This window comes from Myotis daubentonii, chromosome 7 (assembly GCF_963259705.1).
Source record: "Myotis daubentonii chromosome 7, mMyoDau2.1, whole genome shotgun sequence".
In the NCBI taxonomy this organism is placed as follows: Eukaryota; Metazoa; Chordata; class Mammalia; order Chiroptera; family Vespertilionidae; genus Myotis; species Myotis daubentonii.
The window spans coordinates 46052534-46076613 of record NC_081846.1 but is presented as its reverse complement, the minus strand read 5'-3'; the positions used below and the strand labels follow the sequence as shown (position 1 = coordinate 46076613).

The following is a 24080-nucleotide window of genomic DNA, read 5'->3' as shown; positions in this document are numbered from 1 at the left end:
CACCAGGTCTTCTCCTGGCATCACAAAAATTCACTTGAATTGTAAACTCACATTAACCAAGTTGTTGTGACTTTCCATGAGCGACTTCTTAGCTTTCTAAATGAACACTATTTCTATTTAATTGGTATTTGCCAACTATCAATGAATCCAGGGTCTAAACTATCCATACATATTGTTGTAGAAGATGGCACCAAGCCATTTTAGGATATTTCTAGGGTCCTTAGTTTGCTATCCTAAGGAAAAGTTAAAATGGTACTGATACTGTTTTAATTAACCCAGCTTTTAGTAAATTAACAGGAAAGGAGCCAAGGGAAGGCCAGATAACGTAGGCAAGCCATTAGTGCCAGAAAGCTGAAGTTTTACACTCGTCTGGCCTGTTCCCTGCAGATCCTGGGGAAAGGGACTGGGCAAAGAAAGAATGAACCCATGCCCGGGAAGGTCTGGGAGGAGGTCACTGGCCATAATAGGCGTGGCCACTGCAGGGGTGTGACATCTGAGAAACATGAGCTCCTGAACAAAGGGAGCTCCTGCTCCTGGCCCTCCTGCTCTCTGGACACTCTTGTTGTAGGGGTGTGCTCTCACGCTCTGCACTCACCCACATGGCCCCCAGCCATGTCCACCCCACACACAATGGACCAATGGACTGTGATTAGCCTGATGCTATGCCAGACTTAACTCCACATGGAAAGGAAACTGGACACTGGCTTTGCTTCCAGCTCTGCTGATCAGCTACACTTTTTCCAGGACTGGTTTAAGGGAAATGGGACTTTTGAAACCCAGGGATATAACTTCACACAAGTAAAAATCTCTCATTCTCCCATGCGAGTCTTAGAAAGCTCTTTTTCTCAAGGTAACGTAAGATCCCCTCTTCTGCTTGCAGCAGAGAAATTCCGCCCATCCAATTCTCCAATGACAGCGTCAGTCATGCAGCTCCTTCCCTGTTTTTATATTTTACAACATCTTTAAAATCTGAGTGACAAATGGAGGCTAATTGTGCCTAAACTGGCCCTGTTGTTTTCATCGCTGAAAACTAATTTTTAAAAAGTGTGATCGTTCTCAAAAAGCTACCAGGTTGTAAAGATGAAACAGATTTGGCTGTGTATTGATAACTTGCAACTTGATGTTGAATGATGATTTATTATTTACAATTTATCTACTTTTGTTGGCAAAGAAATACAGACGTTGTCAAAACATAAGCCAGCATTTTCCAGGTTCTAGGAAAGAAGCAGTAGTCCATTAATAAAAGAGAGGGTCTTGCATCAAAAAGGCATCTCATCCTTCCACAGGCTGCCTTGTCCAAAGTGTGTCTGGACAAATTCCTGGTGTCAACTGTCTTCCTGTTTTGTAATCGTGTTGTTCTCTTGTGTGGCCATAGGTTCGTGTGACTGTGTTTCCCTCCAAGACGGCAGCTCAGCACTCGGGAGTTCCTTGGTGGATCATCCTTGTGGCCATTCTTGCTGGGATTTTGATGCTTGCTCTATTAGTTCTTTTATTATGGAAGGTAAGTGATACCTGGCATTTGAATTTCATGATTATAACTTTATTTCGTGATTAAACTTTATTTCTTGTTTTAAAAAAAGTGAATTCACACTAATAGTGTGTGAATATATAAATTATTATATAATTTATTTTCATTGCTTCCTCTTCCCTTCCCAACATTTTATTATGAAACTTTAACAGCAAACTTGAAATTTTACAATAAATACCTGTACATCTATCTAATACTTTGTATTTAAAGATATATTATTTATACAGTATAAGAAGTTTCTTAGAGGTATAAATTTTGGTGTTTTTCACATATAAGTCAGCATCTTTGGCAAGTAACAATTTTTAAAATATTACTACTTTATCATTTTCTTTATCTATAATCAGATCATTTTCTGAATCTAAGCCAAATTTTTGGGTAGCACATTAATCTGAATCTGTATTCCTATTCATTTCAACTGCAAAGTAATGTTCATGGCTGCAATTGGGGTTTCTTATCATTATAGCCAGGTTGGGATTATGAAATTAATGAATAACTCCATCTCAAGGGGGTCATGATAGCCTACATCAGACATGAGGAAGATTGGGTTCAACATGGTGTTCTTCATTAGAATTGCTCCTGCAAGTAAAATGTAATGTCTTTTCCCTGCTTCCTACTAGTAAGTAGTTTACATTACCAGAAAGTGGGTATGAGATGGATGCAAATTTTGTTGCCAGAGATTATGACCTATAGATTTTGGATTTATTCTCAGTAATGGAGGTCCACAGTCGCTTATCAAATTGCCAAAAAAACACACCTCTGAAAACTGAGAGTTTGTAATGATTTATTTGGCAGCAACATTTGACATGATGTGAAGAGGAGAGGCTATTGATAATCTTTAGCCCTTATGCATTCATTTCACTGCAGAAATATTAATGTATTTGTTACAGTGGCATTATGTATGCAGAATATTGCTTATTTATTTATTTATTTTAATATATTTTTATTGATTTCAGAGAGGAAGAGGGAGAGAGATAGAAACATCAATCAGAGAGAATCACTGATTAGCTTCCTCCTACATGCCCCACACTGGGGATCGAGCCTGCATCCCTAGGCATGTGTTCTGACCGGGAATCAAACCATAACCTCCTGGTTCATAAGTTGACACTCAACCATTGAGCAGTGGATTGAGAGTTGAGAAATCCAAGCTTTATAATCTTGGGCAAATCATTTCACCTCCTTGGGATACTGGGTTGCCTTAGCTGTTAATAATTGGGTTAGATTAGATGATCTCATTGGTTCTTTTTTTTTTTTTTGGTAAGTTCTAAAGTATTCCAACTTACAAGGGAACTCTAAATATCTACAACCCTTGCATGAAAATCATTTTTATAATTTTACAGATACTCTTCTTTTTGAAACTGAACTGTTTGTTTTTATAAGTTTAAAGTCATAGAATTTTAGGGCCAGAAAGGACTTTAGTTCCGTGTCCTTTAAGTTGGATTTTGCACATCCACAGAGGTGCCACAACTAAGTAGGTGAGGCTAAGACCAACAGCCCCCTGAATTGTATCTGCTTTAAATATTGGGGTTCTACATAGGATTTTTTTTGGAGGTAAGAGAGGAAAGTCCTCCGGGCTGTTCCAGTCGCCTTCATTTTGCAAATTAAGATGCTCATGCCCATGGATATTATATAGGTTGCCAAGTTGGAGAAAGGACTGGGGCTCTTGGTTCCCTAAGTTTATTAGGATTGCTCACTGAGGTATTTAGTCACAAATAAATATCAAGATACATTGGCCAAATCAACACTGCCCAGTAAAACTTTCAGTCATAGTGGAATTTTTCTGAGGCTGTACTATCCAATATGGCAGCCACTAGTCACATGTGGCTGTTGAGCTCTTGGAATATGGCTAGTGCAACCGAGGTATTGACTTTTAAATTTAATTTAATTTAAATCTGAATAGCAACGGGTAGTCAGTTGGTAGCTACCATATTGTACAAAGCAGATCTGGAGTTTTACCTTCATGAGTTGCCAGACTTAGAAACAGAATTTTTCAGAAGGGCAGAGATTTATTCGACCAAGTTATATTTCGGAGGGCAGATCGATGGCCTTATGAACTAGATTAAAGTAAATAGAGAAAATCCTCATTGTTGAATGGAGGATATTATAGTAGAAAGTGGAATTATATTTTAATAGTCATTTAGAGTACCTAATCTTACATGGTGGCCCAGAATTCGGGAAACTGAGTGTAATCATTCTTTCATGATGGTTTATTTGAATTTATATTCTGATTCACCCCACAAATTCAGAGGCCTCAAATAGATGGCATTTTTACTTGAAAAGCAGAAAAATACAGTATCTCTCTGTTTTATTTGGATTTGTGCTATCTACCTATTTTAAGGTCCATATTTTTCTGTAAGAAAAAAACCACCCAAACCTAAAATCAGATAGGCATGTATTTTCCTTTTTAGGATGATTTTTGTCTTCGTGATTTCTGTTACAAATAGAAAAATCAATTAGCTGACTAATGTCATCCATATAAATGTTTGACCAGAGACCCATGGTAATAGAGTTGGGTTGATTGCTGTCTGAAAGTAACACAGTGCAGTGGCTGTTCACTTTTGGTTGATCCATTAGTGTGGTCTCTTTGTAAACGAACTATGAATAGAAAACAGGTTAAAATCTGAGATTTTCTTTTGTCTAGTTCTTCACAGAACTGCGAAACTGACCAAATACCTTGCTTCCTTGTAGTGTGGTTTCTTCAAGAGAAATAAGAAAGATCATTATGATGCCACATATCACAAGGCTGAGATCCATGCTCAGCCATCTGATAAAGAAAGGCTTACTTCTGATGCATAGTAGTGATCTACTTCTGTAATTGGTAATTGATCAATGTTTTTTAATTGCTAGCTGTGGGACCTGCTATGGTTGTGGTGGCTAACTTTCAGAGCAACAGCTTGCTATGTGTGTCCCATTAACAGATGTTTCCAAATGTCCACACTGGCTTGCCCTGCTTGGAATGGTTTTATTTATGTCACTTGAAAGCTATTTTGTTTTGTTTTAAATGCACAGAGTCCTTTGTTGCAGGTGAGTTGTTTTGTGTTGTGGTTAAACATCACCCATAGCAATGAAGAAACTGAAATCTGTATACACACAGAAGGAGGCTTCGTAGCCCAGTTTGCCACAGTGTTCATTTAGTATGCAGCATCCCATGGAATTTCGAAGGTGCATGAGAAATCATCCCCGATTTCTTGTCCATTTTGGAATTTCCTACTGACGGACGCTTGTGTTGTGCCTAATTAACCTTTTGCATGTTGGAAACATGGTGTTTCTCTGGGTGAGAGGACTTTCTCACTGTCATCTTTTGCATCTCCTTGCTATAAAGATGGGGGGAGGTTTGGAATGCTTTTATTGTTGCTCAGAAATTGTTCTATGCTAGCTAAGCATGCACCTTCCTGTCCTGCATATCTACCTCAGGTCAAAGACCATTGCAGCAAACTGTGACTATTGGCATGATGGACATTACGGCCAATTTCAGAAGGCAGTTTTTTACCAAAGTGTTACCTTCAATATCCAAATTTTAGTATAAAAATGCTCTGGACAGTTTTTATTTCAATGGACTTTGACCTTGTTTCATATTCTTGAGATTCGATTCCACCTTGGGATTCAATTGATTTTAAGTTCATGTTTTGTTTCTCATATTTGTAAACCCATGGAAACAGGAATTGGTGATGATTCCTTTTTCCATTCCTGTGGGCGTGAGAGGATAGAATCACTCCGACAGTCCCTTTCCATGGCACTGTCACAGTGAATCCCAACATCTCCCTTTAATTGTTGCATATCACCCTTGCTTTCTTTCGTTGTTTAAATGAGGCAAGAGCACATTTTATAATAGGTAGATCTTTTGGCTTTTTTTGCACAGAATAAAGGAGTCCATGTTGAAATGGCCTTAGAACAAAACTTCTTGGCCCATTATTCCTGTTTATTCAGTGATAACTGTATATGTAATTTTATTTTGCCCCATGACATTCTGATAACATAAATTAATTCAATATTAACATTCTGTTCCTGTTGGGTTCATGTAATAAACAAATTAATCAACCATTCCAAGTATCTTCCTCATCCTATTAACTGCATTTTTAAATTGAAAACATCCTTTTTTTTTAAAAAAAAAAAAAAGCACATATATTTCACTCATTTAAAATATTCAATTTGATTGTTAAACATCTAGATATGTTCTCAAGAAAAATCTACTTGGAATCATATTGAATGTTTTTTAAATGAATAAAATATACATTCATTAAAAAAGAACAACTAGGCAGCGCTCTGAAATTCAGTCTGGTGATACTTTCCTTCAGCTCTCTGGTGGTACCTGATTGATTTTATTGCAGGACGGAGTTACTCCCCGATTTACTAATGAAACCGCTTATTGGGACGCACAGCACCAAGCCCGGCTGTGCGATTCTCCTTCCAGCTGGGGATGTGTCCCGCAGCCTCTGGGGAGAGAAGACTCTTAAACTGACCCATTCAAACATTGACATGTCCAAACTGTAACTTGTGAAAGATCTGTGACCTGAGTTTCATTTCGTTAGTGGAAGAGGGGCATGAAATAACCTTTGGTTTATGGCCTCTAAAAAAATTGTTCAAAATGATGTTCTTCTAATCTAAAAGGTAGCTCTTTCACAGATAGTATTGGGATTATAAAAAATGGGAGCACTGTTGCATAAACTTAAATTTCAATAAGGAGAGAGCTCACATTGTTTCCAAATGTAAAAACAACATGGAAAAAGAGACTTTCCTAGCAGCTTTACAACTATTTTTCTCTTCTGCTTATCCCCACTGGCTGTTAACATCTTCAGCCGACTAGTTTCTTCTGAAAAGAAAACCGTGTCTTTTTTCCTTAGTCCAGAGGTAGGCCGATCTGAACAGAAAGCTTAGATATTCCCGGCTAGTGCACTTGCTTTCCTTGGGATTACTAAACGTGCTTCTGTTTATCTCTCCCTCTTCTCCAGTGTGGATTCTTCAAACGCTCTAGGTACGATGAAAGTATTCCCCGATACCAAGCTGTAAAGATCCCGAAAGAAGAGCGAGAGATCAGAGATGAAAAATACAGCGATCACCTGGAGAAAAAGCAGTGGATCACAAGGTGGAATGAAAATGAAAGCTACTCCTAGGGGCCAGAGGAGCGTCACAGCCCCCAACTGCTTTTGTATTCCCCAGCTCAGAAATTCAAATGGTCTAAAAGCCTGATCCCTGACTATTGAGTTCAGACAGACTGCGCCATAGTACGAACCGACAGTTTTAACCGCTGTGGACATTGTTACGTAGCCTACGGCTCCTGTTTTGCACAGCCAAGTGTAAGACTGTTGGAATGGATTTTTCTTTAACTGCCTTAATTTAACTTTCCCGGTTGCCTTTGTTTTTGGTGTGGCTGACTCACACGTGCCGGGGAAGGCCCCGCCCAGTTGCGCTCATCTGGCATCCTCCCGCTAGTGGCTAGTGTAACCGGAAGAAGGCGCCCGTGGTCACCGAGCCGGCAGAGTGGCGGTCGGTGCTGCCTCTGCAAGCAGGCTTCCCAGTAGGACTGGAGAACCTGCAAGTTAACTGTCCCCAATCACAAGACGATGCCGTAGGGGTAGCTGTGTTTCCATTTGAAGTGCTATCTTAAATTAAATGTGCAATAGAAGGTGATGTTGCCATCCTGCCATCTTTCTCCATTTCCCAGATGTGTGAATACCTGTTCACACCAAAGACATCCAGGTTTCCTTCTCCCTTTTCACTAAAACACACAGGCGCAACTGACTTGAATGCTAGTTATCCTTATTTGTATATGGTATTTATTTTTTCTTTTTTACAAACCATTTTGTTATTGACTAACGGGCCAAAGATTCTCCAGTTTGTCCTGCAGGTTGGAGTAAGCAATCAGAATTAGAACATGGGCGGTCATTGGTTTGATCTAAAGTATTTACTGCAAAAAGAAAATAATGCTTTATAAATGTACCAGAGAGTTGTTATAATTTACAACATAAGTTATTAAAACATCTTCCTTCATGACATCCCTTACCTTGACCCCCTCCCTCCAAACCCAAAAGGTTTGTTTAAGAAATAGGATTAACCGTTAGAAGTTTAATTCTGAACAGACAATGGATATTTTTGAGTTTGGAGCCCTGTGTGACAATTCTGAATTTTATGCTATAACTTTCAGGAACTTTTGGGGAAAAAAAGGGGGGGTTATTTCTTGACCTTTCACTGCTGTATATACAGGACTTGAAAGAAATGGTGAGTGCCTATGGTGGATCCAATCCGATCCAGTGGAAGACTACTGAATACCCGATACCAAAAGTCAGATTAGAACATCATGGCTTTTACGTTTTAAATGTTATTGCAATCACGTCATGTGAGTTGGAGTTCTATTTTTTTGCTGTGTTTCCTCCCCTATGTATATTCCCCGGATTATTTTAGGACTACTCTAACAAGGACTTTAACTTGTTTTTTAAGTGTAAAAGTGGAGGAGGGGAGGAAGACATTATTCTTCTATACATTCAATAGAGATTGAATAGATATGAAAGCCAGATTTTAAAAAATGACTGTGCTTCAAGATGTTAAGTTATATGGGGAGCAACAGCAAACCAGGTGCTAATTTGTTTGGATGTAATGTAAGCTGTGTCTCATTCTTTTAACAAAATACAGCTATGTACCATTGTTGCTTTGGAGTTTTAATTTTCTTTCCTTTTTGGAAATCTTATACTCTTAAGATACTAAGAACATTACTCTAGTTGTACTTTAGAAATTTCATTCACAAATACTGTTTTCCAAATGATATTTTGTTTACAAAAGTTTCTTGAGAACAGGTCATAACAGTGTTTAAAATCTCAGTTTCTTGCTTAGGTAACTTGGAACCCAATGTACTGGCTTCATAGGTTGCTAAGAAGCTGATATTTTGAACGTGTGTTTAGGCCCTTGTTATAAAGACGAATGTCCTTGGGAAGGGCTGAGGAGGTGGGTGCAAGGGTGGCTCAACAACAAAGAAATAAGAATGTGGTGGTCTTTATGTTTATAGTTGTGAAAAATGTCATCTCAAGTCAAGTCACTGGTCTATTCTCATTTGATACATTTTATATTAACTAGCATTGTAAAATTATTTCATGATTAGAAAATACCTGTGGATATTTGTACAAAAGTATGAAATAAATTTTTTTATGAAAGTGTTCATTACTTAGTAACACAGCATTGTATATGTGAAACAAACTCTAAAATTATAAGTAACCTGAATTGCTTTTTTTATTTCATTAAGCCCAACTAAAGTTTTCGATGTTTTTATTTATTCTGAGTGCCCCATATCATCTCAGATCAGCAGAAGCTATTAGTGTGCCCCCACAAATACGATTGAGGGTTGTCCCCCCGCTTGGCTTTACTGTTAAGTTGATACTCAAAAGAAAATGATCTTAAAGATGGTTTATTCAAGACATCTACACATTGGGAAATGTCTTGCATTGATTCATCTGCTTCAAAGGTTATGCCTGTGAAGGAAAAGGTATTATTCAGCAATGATGCCATGGCATGAAAAATCAGAGTTCTTATGGCTAAGCTGCTTTCTTAGAACACCTTTTGGATGTGAGAGCAGTCCAGCTGTGACATGTATCATTAAATTGACCACCAAGGACTGATTCAGCAGAGTTGAATGGTCAGGAAAAAAATTTACCAAAGGATTTTATTTAGATTGAAGTGGTTTTATGAAACTTCTCTAGCTGGGTTATCACAATTTAATAAATGAAAATAAAGCATATAGCCCTGGCCAGTGGCTGGTGTGGCCCAGTTGGTTGGGCATCATCCTGTGCACTGAAAGGTTGCCGGTTTGGTTCCCAGTCAGGGCACGTGCCCAGGTGGTGGGTCCCTGATAGAGGGTGTACATGGATGCTCTCACATCCATGTTTCTCTCCCTCTCCCTCCCTCTCTCTAAAATCAATTAAAAATATTTTTTAAAAAAGAGTCCTCAAACAATGCTGATTTACACAATTAAAAAATCATTAAAAAAAAAGCATGTAAGTGCCCAGACAATACAGCATGCCCTACCTATCCTGAATAAATTTCCAATCTAAAATGTGTTATCTGTCCAGTATTTTCCATTATACTTAGTACTAGGGGCCCGGTGCACGAAATTCATGCACTGGGTGGGGGGGGGGGAGTGTCCCTCAGCCCAGCCTGCCCCCTCTCACATACTGGGAGCCCTCAGGCGTTGACCCCCATCACCCTCCAATCGCAGGATCGGCCCCTTGCCCAGGCCTGACGCCTCTGACAGAGGCGTCAGGCCTGGGCAGGGGACCCTCATTTCCCCCCATCACTGGTTCTGCCCCCAGCCCAGGCCTGATGCCTCTGGCCCAGGCATCAGGCCTGGGCAGGGGACCCCCAGACCCCTCCTATTGCTGGCTCTACCCCTTGCCCAGGCCTGATGCCTCGGCCAGAGGCGTAGACCCCCATCACCCTCCGATCGCCTGATCGGCCCCTTGCCCAGGCCTGACGCCTCCGCCAGAGGTGTCAGGCTTGGACAGGGGACCCCCATCTCCCCCTGATCACTGGCTCTGGCCCCTGCCCAGGCCTGAGGCCTCTGGCCCAGGAATCATGCCTGGGCAGGGGACCCCCATCTCCCTCTGATCGTTTGCTCCACCCCCCGCCCAAGCCTGACGCCTCTGACCCAGGCTTCAGGCTTGGGCAAGGGGACCATCATATCCCCCCAATCCCCGGCCCTGCCCCCCACCCAGGCCTGATGCCTCGGCCAGAGGAGTTGACCCTCATCACCCTCCGATCACCAATCACCAGATTGGCCCCTTGACCAGGCCTAAGGCCTCCGGCAGAGGTGTCAGGCCTGGGCAGGGGACCCCCAGCGCCCCGCGGTTGCAGGCTCCGCCCCTGCCCAGGCCTAACGCCTCTGGCCTAGACGTCCGGCCCGGGCAGTGGGGACCCACAGTGGCAGCGGCCCCGCGATCATGGGCTCTGCTTTAGGCCCAGGCAAGGGACCCCTAGCTCCTGGGACTGCCAGCTTCGACCGTGCCCAGCTCCCATTGCTGGCTCCACCCCTACTTCCTGCTATCACTGGCCAGGGTGGAAAAGGCACCTGATTCTCCGATCATGGCTGGGGGGCAGGGCAAAGGCGGCCCCAGCTCTTAGCTCCCCCCTGGGTTTCCGATCACTGTCAGTGGCGGAGGCTTCTTCCTGCTTTCCCTTTCGCCTCCCTGCATTGTGCCTACATATGCAAATTAACTGCCATCTTAGTTGGCAGTTAATTTGCATATAGCCCTGATTAGCCAATGAAAAGGGTAGCGTCATACGCCAATTACCCTTTTTCTCTTTTATTAGTGTAGATTATACAGTAAATTTTAGCCTTCTTAATTCTTTGAAGATCAAACAGGTATTACCACCCAAAGAAATGTGTGATTTGTACTTTTTAATGAAGGGCCAGAGGCTGTGAACCTTTTTTAAGCCACACTCCCATGTATATATCCAGATTAAATCTCTGTAATAATGTGTAATCACCATAACCATTAAGGATGTCCATAGCTGTGGTCTGGCTAGGGCTCTGGCATAAATGACCCGGGCTGGAGGTCATGGCAGTGCTGTATATGGCTCCTGTGACTCCACCTCTTTCTCTCCCTCTTGGATGGGAGCATACAGGAATGCCTAGCCGTGGTAATGGTATTGCTAGTATAGGGCTATCCTTGGGTCCATTTGCAAACATTGACACTTTGTTGGTTGCAGAGCACTTGCTATTATCTTATATATGAGTCATGCACAGTCATGGCTTATGTTGTGTCCTTGTGGTTGAGAATATTCTAGAATGTAGGGTAGATGTAGGTGGGGAATGCTTTTAATTGTCCAGACTTGGGAAGTAAGCATAAGATTGAACATTCTATCCTAAATGAAAACATCTTAATGAGAAACTGATCTCTAGTACACAACCCAGGTTGTTTTGTTTTGTTTTAAAGGAGGGAAAGAAGGAAATACTGTAGGTGGCTGGGTTCCACATACGGACACCCTCAGGGCTGAGAAAACTGAATGTGGAAAAGTTATTTGATCAGCTTGTAGTGCAAAGTAAATGATTAAAGGCAGTTCCTCGAATCAAAGGAGAGGGTCCAACTGAGGGGAAGGCAAGGTTCAATGAGATGAAGAAAGTGAACTTGAGAATGATTTCAAAGGAGTGGCTATTGCAAAGAAGCTAGTAGGTGTCTGTTCTGGGAGTTAGGGATGGTTAAATGGCAAGTGAGTATTTCTTGTTCCTCAAAAAACAGGTTTTGTTAACTCAGAAAGACATCCTACCCAGCTGTTAGGATATGTGAGAGTGGTGTGTACTAGTGGCTGGAGCCAGAGGTGTTGCCAACAGACCCATCTAGGAGGAAAGTTATAAAGGGAATTCAAGATTACATCCTCCGACGAAGGATGAGTGAATTGTAAACACAAATCTGAGTAAGAAAACTGTTCCAGCACAGTGCAGGGGTGGGCAGGTGCCCACCAAGGGCAAGCTAACCAGGTAATGGTTGATTACACTGGAGCGAAGAAGTCGAGTCAATTTTTGCAGCAGTCAGCAAGTTTAAATGCCTCAGTCTTCTCTTCGCCTTTGCCCTGGAGCCATTCCCCAGTCAGGCTGCCTGTGCCCAGGTCGCTGAAATGGGCAGAGGCAGACCTGTTGGAGGTTGGATAAAACTTCTCGCACACTGTTCTGGAACATCCACAGAAAATCTGAAATTCCAGGGACAGGGAGTGCTGCTTTCATTTTCTCATGGACCAGCAGATACATATTTAATTCCTCAATAACCAGCAGATTTGAGTTTTCTGTGAAGATCCTGTCATTGTGAGATGGAGATAGACGTGGTTCAATCATTTTCCCTCCAATGTCCAAGGATGTTATTCGGCTCTGGGGATACACATACAAAAAAGACACTGGCTCTGACCTTTTATAGCAGTGGTTCTCAACCTTGGCTGCACATTAGAATCACCTGGGAATCTTTTTAAAATCCTAATTTCTGGGCCTCGTCCTCCGGAAATTCTATTTCTTTGTTACTAATATTGTGGCCCCACCCCATAACAGAGAAACAGAATTTCTGGAGGATAAGACCCAGGAATCAGGATTTTAAAAATGATTCCCAGGTGATTCTAATGTGCAGCCAAGGTTGAGAACCACTGTTTTTAGAGGAAGCTCATATTTAAAACAACAGATGATACTGACAAACAGGTGGATGCAGTTTATGTAAGTAGCAGAATTCAAAATCGTGTACTATGATGTCCATTGTTGACAGATAAGGTCAGTACCTGATCTTACGTGGGTGGAACTTGTCTTTGGAACCAACACCAATCCCAGAAAAATTGGAGTAGTCATTCTGAACCTGGGCTGCACACTTGAACACCTCAAGAACAATTTTAAAATCCCAGTGCCCGGACTACATGTCTGACTATCAGAACCTCTGAGGGTGGGACCCAGGTGTCAGTGCTGTTTAAGGCTCCCCAAGTGACTCTTAAAGTACAGCCAAGTTTGAGAACTGCTTCAGCGGTGTCAGATGGCCTGAATATTTATCGAAAGGGCTCTGCCCACTGTATGGGAGCACCCCATTTCTACTTGCAGTGTCTCTACACTAGTAAGGAGCTGAGACAGTAGAGGTATATTTGCTGTTAGGCTCAAGTCATGCTATCTGGATATAAATTAGCTTCCCCTCTTGGAATATAATCCTGGTGAGTGACTGACACATCGTACCCCCGTTTCCTCTATAACATAGGATTATTAATAGTACCCATCTCATACGGCCTTGTAAGGAGTAAATGAGATCTGGAAGTGTTCATTAAATGTTAGCTATTTTTTAAAAATACGTTTTTACTGATTTTAGAGCGGAAGGGAGAGGGAGTTAGATAGAAATATCGATGATCGGCTGCTTCCTGCATGCCCTCAACCCAAACATGTGCTCTGACCGGGAATTGAACCATGACCTCCTGGTTCATAAGTTGATGCTCAACCACCAAGCCACACTGGCCAGGCTAAATGTTAGCTATTTTTATAGTCTGGTTTTACTTCCTCATTTCACAGATGGGTAAACACAGTTTAAGTTGTCACTAGAACCTTCTGTCTGTCTCCTCACTCTTCAAAGTCTATCATGACTTATCAGAGGGTGTGAGAGCTACAATCTGCAAGACTAACTGCCCTTAACTAACTAAACAAACAAACAAAAAAGAGATCCTAACTCTTAAATTTAAACTTCTTATCAATATAGGTCATTTTGTACAAGACTGACCTTTTTTCTGTGTTTAAACTCCATCGCAGTACTTACTACAGGGACCATCTGCAGGTTTGGGTTGGGGTCGGAGCACACAAAGTCAGTGTATAGGCATCTTGAGGTTGCTATGTACTGATTCTTGATTAAAAAGGAAAAGAAATGTAAGTATATAAAGCAGATTCTTTTTTTGAACCCTTTCTCAGTTCTTTACACACACGATAAAGTCTCCTGTTTCCTTCAGTGGGAGGGCAGCCTGCAGTTTCGTCACTTATATCTTTGCTGCTGTGCAGAAGAGGGAATGCTGCTCACAGAGCCCATCTTATGCTTGAGTTACATCATGTGTGTTAGACCAAAGTTGTCACTGGAAGAGCAGAGTATAAAACCTCCCATTTCTCTTCAACAAAACTCCCTTTTTTTGTTAAGGGCAAAAAAAAAAAAAAAAAGCATTTCCCCTAAGATTGGTGAGCTGTCTGATTCCAGGTGTCCTCAAATTGCTGCTGGAGCTGCAGTCCTAGGGCATTTACCTGACCGAAGGAGCCACCGCTGGTTAGGAAGTCAGAATCAACAGAGTGGTTGAGAGCGGTCCTCCTCCCCCTTTAACATGCCTATGAATCACCTGGGGTCTCATTAAGATGCAGGTTTTGATGCAGGAAGCCTGGGATACAGCCTGAGAGTCTACATTTCCAACAAGCTCCAGGTGCTGTGATGTTGCTGGTCCGTGGATTACATTTTAGGTAGCAAGGATCTTTGGAGTCAGTCTTTGTTCAAGTCCCTGCTCTGCCATTTTCAACTTGGGTGACCTTAGGCAAGTTTACTAACCCTTCATTGTTTAACTTCCTCATCTGTAAAGTGGTACAGGGATAACTAGGATTATAACCTAGGTTTCCAGCCAGAAGATACCATCTTCTCCTTTCTCTAGAACTTCCAATCCCCTAACATCCTCAAACATAATAAAGAGCAACCAGGGCACATTTTATAGTCTTTGTTATATCTGAGCATATAGCTTGCACTGTCTTGCCAGGATAGTCTTAGACTAATGTTGTGGGCCATGCTTTCAAGATACCTGCCCTGCTGGAAACAAAAACCCCATTACAGTGAACACTGTCACAACAGAATGGGGAACAATATGCCAGTTCTAGTAAGTGACTCACAGATGTTGGTTGGTCACAATCACGTCTCTAAATCAGCAACAAAACAAAAAGATTGAGATAAGGTTCAGGCTTACTTTAAGAGTGAAGTGTTTGCAATCTGACATTTCTCAGGTATCAACTATCCAGTTTTTCTTTGCCAGTTCCCATCACAAACAATCCAGATACTCCTCCCAGCCCTACCTGGTTTGGCTCAGTGGATAGATCGTTGGCCTGTGGACTGAAGGGCTCCAGGTTTGATTCTGGTCAAGGGCATGTGTATATCAGTTGCAGGCTCCTCCCTGGCCCAATAAGTCTTGCACCCACCTGACTCCATACATAGTTATCACAATATTATTGATTATATTCTCTGAACTGTACTTTACATGTCTGTGACTATTTTGTAACTGCCAATTTATATTTCTTAATCCCTTCATCTTTTTCATCCCACCCACCTCCTATCTGGCAATCATCAGCTTGTTCTCTGTATCTGAGTTTGTTTTTGTTTTGTTTGTTCATTTATTTTGGGTTTTTTTTTTTACATTCCACATATAAGTGAAATCATATGGTATTTGTCTTTTTCTATCTGACTTATTTCACTTAGCATAATACTCTCTAGGTTCATCCATGTTGTCATAAATGGTAAGATTTCTTTATTTCTTATGGTCAAGCAATATTCCATTGTATGTATATAAATATATCACATCCTTATCCATTCGTCTTTTGATTAGAGCATTTAATCCATTTACATTTAAAATTATCATTGATATGATATTTTTATTGTTTTTGTAGTTCTTCTCTGTTCCTTTCTTCTCCTGTTCTCTTATATGTTGATGATTTTCTATACTGTTATGTTTGTAATCTGTTCTCTTTATTTCTTGTATGTCTCTTATAGATTTTTGGTATGTGGTTACCATGTGCTTCATATATACCAAGCTATGCTTATTGCAGTCTATTTTAAATTGATGGTTGCTTAAGTTTGAACACATTCTAAAATCGCTATTACTTTTAACTTACACCCTCCACATTTATGTTTTTGTCATTTTTTACTTCTTTTATGTATAGTGTGAGTGTCTTCTGATGATCAGAGAAGAGTTAACTGGTGGTGGCCTCTTGATTCCTTTGGATTGCAGCTAACAAGTATTTTCCTTCACCTCAATTTCCAGTGACTGCCTCAGAGATCCCTGGGTGGGTCATTATTCTAGAAGTTAAGAGCACACTTCAGTCTATTTTGAATACTTGTAATCCCCTGAATTAAATCCCTTCGTGCCAATAATATTTAGAGCGGTCTCTATTTTGAGCATTGAAACCTGACTAATATAGCCACTTACTCAAAGAAAATGCTAAAAGATCTAGGAGATTAAAAGAGAAAACCGGTAGAGAGGAGGTAGCTGTCTTCTTCCAACTAATGCTGGATCCAGAACACTTTTATTGCTTTTAAGATCAACTTGACTCTCAAGATACATGTCCAATAAATTCACATAAAGGTGAATCTTTTATTTTTCTTCTAAATCTCCAAGAGAGGGTGGAAACATGTAAGTACATTACCTGACTCAAAAAGGAAACAATCAGGATATAAAAATAGAGGGAAACGTGAAAAGTAATCAAGTTTGAGAAAATACCATATTTCATAGACTGAATGTGTTAATTAAATCCCAGTAATGAATTTGCAAAAATAAAAAAATCTGTTAGAAATTTGTAACTATACAACAATATAAGAAAATATAATCACAGTCTGCAGAACATGGAAATAGACAGTGAGTGTGTGGTGTTTTTACCTGCCCAGCATCCCTTCTTTGGGTAAAAGGATCTGCTGCATACTTTGGGGAACCTTTCCTAACTCAGTCCATGAGTGTGTGCGTGTGTGTGTACCATGTGTCCTCACATGTTTCCAGGAGTGTAAACATGGCTCAAACATGCCCAATCAGAGTCAATCTGGTGCTTTTCTTGAACGATAAGGGAGGTCTCATTCCTAAGGTTTTGCCCATCTAGGACTACTGAAGTTGGCGGTTACTCTGCTATCTCTGTCATTTTGAGGAAAGAGTCAGCCCTGTGAAGCCAACACTAAGGACAGCAGAACTGAAATATGGGGAGGAAAAGAGAGGAGGAGGAGGAGGGCAAGAGGCGCTCTGATGCTTTGAATCCACACTGTACCTGAGGAATTTTTTGGGACACGAGACAAAATAGTCTCTTTTTATTTAAGGAGGTTTGAAATGGGTTTTCTATACTTGAGTCTGCAAGAGTCCTGCCTAATATAAAGTAAAATCTGTCAACCCCATCTCATCTCTGAAAGGATTGTCTTTATGAACTTCCTGTTGTTAGATGGTTTTCCTATGGGTTTCCCCCACCTTTCCCCTCAGCTTCAGCTGTATGCTGCCTCCTGCTAAACAAATATTGCAAATTATGTGAGGATTTTCCCAATTTCCTGCCTAGATTTGGGCCCTGGTCTCATTTACTTTAACACGCATGTTCTCTCCACTTGGCTACACAGCCTCAGCATTCTCCTCTGGAAAACGATTTCACTGGCTAGTGCCTGTACACAGAAGGTGTTCAATAAGAGAAACAGCCCTAATCACTGGAGAGAGTGAGCGACTTAGTGAAGATTACATAGTTAGAAAGTGGAGGAGCCTTGATTCCAGCTCAACTCTGCCCACATCAACTCCACACATTTCTCAAACATGCTGATAAAGCCTCCTAGTCAGATGCATGTCCCTCCTCCCATCTACGCAACCCTTCCAGTCCCTCAAGGCCTTCCTCAGGCATTTAACTCTCCCTCTTCATTACAGCCAGTTGGCTTCATGGGTCCCTCACTGCCCACATTTAGACTACTCAGACTTTCGCACTGCCAAATCCATAAACAAACCCATTCAGCTCCATAACCCTTTCCAAGGACTATTTACAGTTGTCATCTTTACTTCCTCGTCACTGTGCTCATGAAGTCACGTATTCCAAAGCCGCCAACAACCGTTCGATTGTTAAGTCTAACGCTTTCTTTTCCGGATTCATTTTATGTCACTGCTAAAGCATATGTAACAGTATCAAATGCCCCCTCATTTTTGAAAGCCCTCCTTCCTTGGCTTCTATGATTGGTCATTCCTTAAATATTGTTGCTGTGGGGGCTTGTCTCTGGCTTCTTATTCTCCACAGGTGATCTCAACTCCAATTACCATTTGCATTAGAGACAATGAGCTCTCTCTCTCTCTCTCTCTCTCTCTCTCTCTCTCTCTCTTAAAAAATTAACTCGTTATTGTTGAACATTTTCTCTTTTTGCCATGATAATACAAATGTTAGCTGGACAAATAAACCACTCCGTATAAAACCCCTCAGTATAAAACCCCTCTTTCTACTTTTGTTTCACCTCGGCATAGCCATGTGGCATTAGTTGCATGGAAATGTTTGGAAACAGGCAAAGGGAAGTCAGATGTTATAGGCTGCCGTGCTGTGTTCCTTATTATGCTATGCAAAACATCTAATAACACCATCCTCTGTGATACCTTGGAAGGTGACTGTAATCCAGCCAAGGAGAAAGGGTAGAAAAAGACTCAGGTACTGATGTCTGTTGACTGCATCTTCCTGCTTTTAGCACAGTCCTGTGAAGGCGATGAGCTCAAGCAAGAGGTATCCATTTGGAGGCAAGGATGGAAGGGAACAGAGCTCTGAAAAGGGGGATGTTTTCTACTTGCTACCTAAAATCTTAACCCAACAACCTAATGTGGATCTTATAGGGTTAAACAAAGCCATGGAGCCTAGCCCTGGCTGGTGTTCTCAGTGGTTAGAGCATCCGCCTGCCCACCAAAGGGTCTTGGTTTCAATTCCCAGTCAAGGGTGTGTAGTAGGTTCAGGGCCCGTGTGAGAGGCAACCAAACCATGTGTGTCTCTCACATCAATCTGTCTCTCTCCCCACCTCCACTCTCTCTTAAAACACACACACACACACACACACACACACACACACACACACACAACACAATGGAAAATATAGCCTTGGGTGGGATTAACAACAACAAAAAGCCATGGAGCCTCTATACTCCAGAAAGGAACAGTGAAACCATACTCATCACATGTAATACACGTATCAATTCTAAGATGCAGCATTTTTTATGAACTAGTAAGAAATAAAAATTTCCAATGACATAATGCTTTCTTATTCCTTAGAATTTTATTTTGTTAAGAGCTCATAGATATGTTTACACAGATTTTAATGATATGATTCCTTGTGCATATTGTTGGGGCCCAAGACAGGTCCTCTAAAACATCCCACACTGGCATATTGATTACTGTTGTTAAAGAAAAAACCACAAGCCCAAAGTGGCATCACTTGTGCTAGAGCCATGAAACCAAACCTAGATTTAATAGCTGACTTAACTGCAGTTTCAACCTTCACCAGAAATGTAATCTTAAATCCCAGTCTGGAATTTTCTGGTCAACACCAATGAGATAACTGTGGTCAGCAAACTCATTAGTCAACAGCCAAATATCAACAGTACAACGATTGAAATTTCTTTTGGGAGCCAAATTTTTTTAAACTTAAACTATATAGGTAGGTACATTGTTATTAACTTAATTAGGGTACTCCTAAGGCTTAGGAAGAGCCACACTCAAGGGGCCAAAGAGCCACATGTGGCTCGCGAGCCACAGTTTGCCGACCACGGAGATAACCTGTCATGTGGGCTGTCTCTATTCCCCATAGAAAGAAGAGGCAATATGCATGATAAAAAAACAAAACAAAACAAAAACCTTTGCCATTCCCTTCCTCCAACAGAAGATGTCCTGGTCTAAAAATAGTCATAGAGATAATTCTGAGAAACGTGTCATCAAGAGATTTCATCGTTGTGCAAACGTCATTGGATGCACGTACACAAACCTAGATGGTATAGCCTATTGCTTTTAGGCTACAAAACCTGTATAGCATGTTACTGTACAAAACAACACGAGATTACATCAAGCCCAAGATAAAATGATGGCATCAAGAGATGCAGTAAACATGAGATGTATGAGGTTGTGCAGGTGTAACATGGCATACTGTTTTACAGCAAACTTTTTTCCTAAATAGAAGAGTGGACTCTAATGATAAAAAGTTTAGCATAGCCCGCCCGGTGTGGCCCAGTGGTTGAGCTTGACCTATGAACGAGGAGGTCGAAGTTCAATTCCCAGTCAGAGCACAAGCCCAGGTTGCGGGCTCAAGGCCCAGTGTGGGGCATGCAGGAGGCAGCCAATCAATGATTCTCCCTCATCATTGATGTTTCTCTCTCTCTATCCCTCTCCCTTCTTCTCTGAAATCAATAAAAAATATATTCATGGATAATAGAGACCATTATAAACTTTTGAACAATAATAGATACAGAGGCAGAGCTGCCTCAAACAGATTGTCAAACTGCAGCGGGAAGGCCGGGGAGGGTTGGGGGGCAGGAGGTAGGGGGGTAAGAGATCAACTAAAGGACTTGTATGCATGCATATAAGCATAACCAATGGACATAAGACACTGGGGGATAGGGGAGGCTAGAGGACTGACTGTCAAGGGCGGGGGGAAAAAAAGGACACATATGTAATACCCTTTGTAATACTTTAAGCAATAAATATATATATATATTTTAAAATATATATATATATTTTAAAGTTTAGTATAATAAATATATAAACCAGTAACAGTCACTTATTATCATCAAGTATTAGGCACTATCCATAATTGTATGTGATAGACTTTTATACGACTGGAAGTGCAGCAGGTTTATTTATACCAGCATCACACAAGTATGTGAACAGTGTATTGCTCTAGTCTATGATGTTACTAGGTACTAGGCAATAGGAATTTTTCAGCTCCATTGTAGTCTTATGGGAGCATTGCTGGCCGTTGACTGAAACACCCTTCTGCAGTGCATGACTGTAATCCTGTCTTTTGCTAACTCCATTGCCATACACTAGTCTTCCTCTGAAAACCTTCCTTTATTGCCCTTTGGAGTCCCCTTCTCGTGGTAGGTGGGATGTTGCCTGATTCAGGAATCACTTGACATAGCTAATTAGAGCTCCACATTTACTCACTTGAATTTTGTTCTTTAACATGCTGAATTATGAGTGAATGAAGGCCAACAAGTTTAGGGATTTGTTTTGTTTTGTTTTGTTCTTTAGAAGAGGGATGGTTGGTTTTCTGAGGATCATGGTGGGAAGGGTCACACTGACACCTTTTCTCTTAGGGCCTCTGAAGGTGCTAATCTGAGGGGCCTTTGCTGACCTCCTCAGTAAAGTAGCTTCCATACCGCGCCCACCATCCCCCCATTCCCCCCCCCCCCGCACACACACACAGAGCTATTGCTCTGTCTTATTATCTTTATAGCTTAGCACTCTCTGACGTAATCTGTATATTTATTTATTACTTGTTGTTTCCCCTCAGAAGCACCAGGAGAGCAGGGACCTGGAAATTGTGCTCCACATGCTACGTCCAGCACATAGCATTTCTAAAGAGACACTTAACGAATGAATGAACCCCAGAAGGGGCAGCTAGAAACTCAAGAACAAATGACATGGAAGAAATAAAGGGAAATTGAAGATGAAATAGACATGTGCACCTCCCCACCCAACAAACTTTTAAAAAGGGGACTTGAACTCTGCTGATGGAATGTATAATTCAGAGCAGGAGACTCCTGGATCCTCAGAGACCTAGGCTCAGATCACCAATTCCAGTTTGTCTGAGTCTGAGTTCTTCCTGTCCCAGACTGTATACTGAGGGGTTTGCACCTTCAGCACTGACCTAGGCTCTTCTCTTACAACTGCTGTCCCCACCAGCTACCATTCTCCAAAAGAATGCAAAATCCATTCTTTTCACCAACTTGCACAAAGGCATAAAAAGTCCAGTAGCAACAGTCTTTTCCTTCTTTTTGGTAAACTTTACTGAAGGTTACAGCGAGTGTCTCATTGTGAAACAGCCTTGGCAATTCTCCGCCACCTCCCCTACCCCTTTGCTCTGAAAAGTGAGTTCCTCCCGGGCTTCCTGCACAGCTGTTCCTTGAGCTTTCCCAGGGGATTGGGTCTCTCATCCCCAGCAGCATGTCAAAGTGCAGTACTTACTCCAGATAAATACGGTTTTCCCTAAGACAAATCCTGGTGAACAGGATGGCCTCCACATCATTGCACTAGTAAAACTCAAATGGCAGGGCTCCTTAAAGAAAGAAGGCAAATGTATGCAAGGGGAAATGCTGCTTCGGTGGAATACAGGGCATTGTTTTTGTTTGTGTGTGGATTATGTATCCCCACGTTTTCACAGGCTTGTAGTGGCTCATCCCCTCTAGGCATTCCATGGTTCCTCAGGCTAGATTGACAGGCATCTTCCCTATGTCATCTGACTTTACTGGACATGCATCTATCTCCTCTTTGTTGGGTCTGTCTCTTCCCCCAGTTATCTGTGGAAATGAGCCGGTGATTCCCTGGAGAGTGTGAAATTGCAGCTTCCTGGTCAAGCTGCCCAAATGGCAATGCCTATAATGTCTGGCCTCCCATTTCCTATTATTAATAACTAGCTAATTACAATGGTAAAAAAGGAACTATTTACAGAGGTGTGGGCAGAGGTAAGCAGCAGGGGTGGTGAAGCACTCACCCCAATAAACAACAGAGGGAAAGTGGTACCACACGTAAGGCTCCCTGGTCGGAGGGAGGAAGCTGTGGCCACACTTAAGAGGGACACAAATCATGGCCTGGCAAGAAGGAAGCAGTGGAATAGAAATCATGACTTCCTTCTCCTCTTGTCCTCTAGTTATAGAACAGAAAGTTAGTTCACCTGGCACTAGCAGAGTCAAACACTAAACACAGAATTGCAGTGGAGAAATATTGGCTATTTTATTATAAATGGCGCCATGCAGGATAACGGGAAGCTAATGCTAAAAAGCCTGGATTCCCCCATGGTATGCAGGTTAAAGATTATGTAGGGCAAAATCACAAGACACCAGGGGATTCGGGGTTGTGCTGGGAGCTGACTGGTCGGAGGTGAGGTAAGGGTCATGAATTATTTCTTTAGGTCTTGAAGACAGCTCTGAGGTCTTTTCCAGCGGCCCTCTGGTTTCATGGGAAAATAGGCAGGGGGTCATTCTAATTAAGGCTCAGAAACTGAAACACAACTTAGGTCAAGACCAGGTCTCTGAAGGGGTGGGAGGGAGGAGAGAGGGAGAAAAGAGAGAGAGAGAGAGAGAGAGAGATGATTGCTAGAGCTATGATTTAAAACTAAATTTAATCAAAGTCATAAGGACTCTTGGTTTCACTCTGTGCCCTATGCAGCCATAAGGTAGTGCAGTCAGGGTGACACAGCTAGCTTGTTTTCCATTGTTTTTTCTACTCTTCAGTCCAATCAGCCCAACAAAGATGATAAATTCTCAGTGAATAGGAGGATCTGTCCCAGGTATCCTATATAATAAAAACCTAATATGCAAATTGTCCCCATGGACTAGGAGTTCTACTGGGAGTTCGACCAGGGGGTGGGGCCAGCTGGCTAACCGAGGGAAGGGAGGCCTGGGAGGCCTCAGAGGTCCCGGATGGCAGCCAGCAGCTGCTCTAGACCCTACCTGTGCACGAATTTCTTGCACTGAGCCTCTAGTGCAGTGGTTCTCAACCTTCCTAATGCCGCGACCCTTTAATACAGTTCCTCATGTTGTGGTGACCCCCAATTTCATTGTTAAAAATTGAACATAATTAAAGCATAGTGATTAATCACAAAAACAATATGTAATTATATATGTGTTTTCCGATGGTCTTAGGTTACCCCTGTGAAAGGGGCGTTCGACCCCCACAGGGGTCGCGACCCACAGGTTGAGAACCGCTGCTCTAGTGTTACATATAAAGATTTTTATTGTCTGAACATGTACTTCATAGCTACATAATTAAATATAGATATAATATAGCCCTTTAGTAAAGATAATATAAAAGAGATATCTTCCCAAAAAAGGAGATATCACCCTTGGATTACTTTCTTTACATCTCTTATAGTGTTATGCCCATAGTGCTCCCTGTAAGATACTTTTACAGAAGTCTTAACGGCCACCATGTTAACAGATATCTGAAAAAAATCCAATGTTCTCTCCAGCTTCTGGGCCCTAAGGCTTTGATCAAAAAGAAAAAAATTGATGCCATATTATATATGTTCTCATATACCCATTCTCTGTATATTGGGTGGGAATTTGTGAAGATACTCTGGAGAAAAAGAAATACATGTTATAAAACAGTTGGACTGGCTTCTAGGAGAATAACCTTGCTAAA

The 24080-nt window shown here is 41.6% G+C and overlaps 1 protein-coding gene across 8 annotated transcripts in view; it reads left to right on the top strand.

The window, feature by feature from the left end:
* ITGA6 (integrin subunit alpha 6) overlaps positions 1 to 8672 on the top strand; it is a 68735-nt gene extending 60063 nt beyond the window's left edge. For 5 of the 8 annotated variants that reach the window (XM_059704081.1, XM_059704080.1, XM_059704085.1 and 2 more), the window contains 2 exons: positions 1376 to 1501; positions 6475 to 8672. In XM_059704081.1, coding sequence (XP_059560064.1) covers positions 1376 to 1501; positions 6475 to 6636 — 288 coding nt within the window. In that variant the 3' untranslated portion in view covers positions 6637 to 8672. Of the gene's footprint in view, positions 1 to 1375; positions 1502 to 4213; positions 4344 to 6474 lie in introns of all 8 variants that reach the window. The other 3 variants (XM_059704083.1, XM_059704082.1, XM_059704086.1) reach the window with 1 other exon arrangement.
* Positions 8673 to 24080: the final 15408 nt, after the last annotated feature.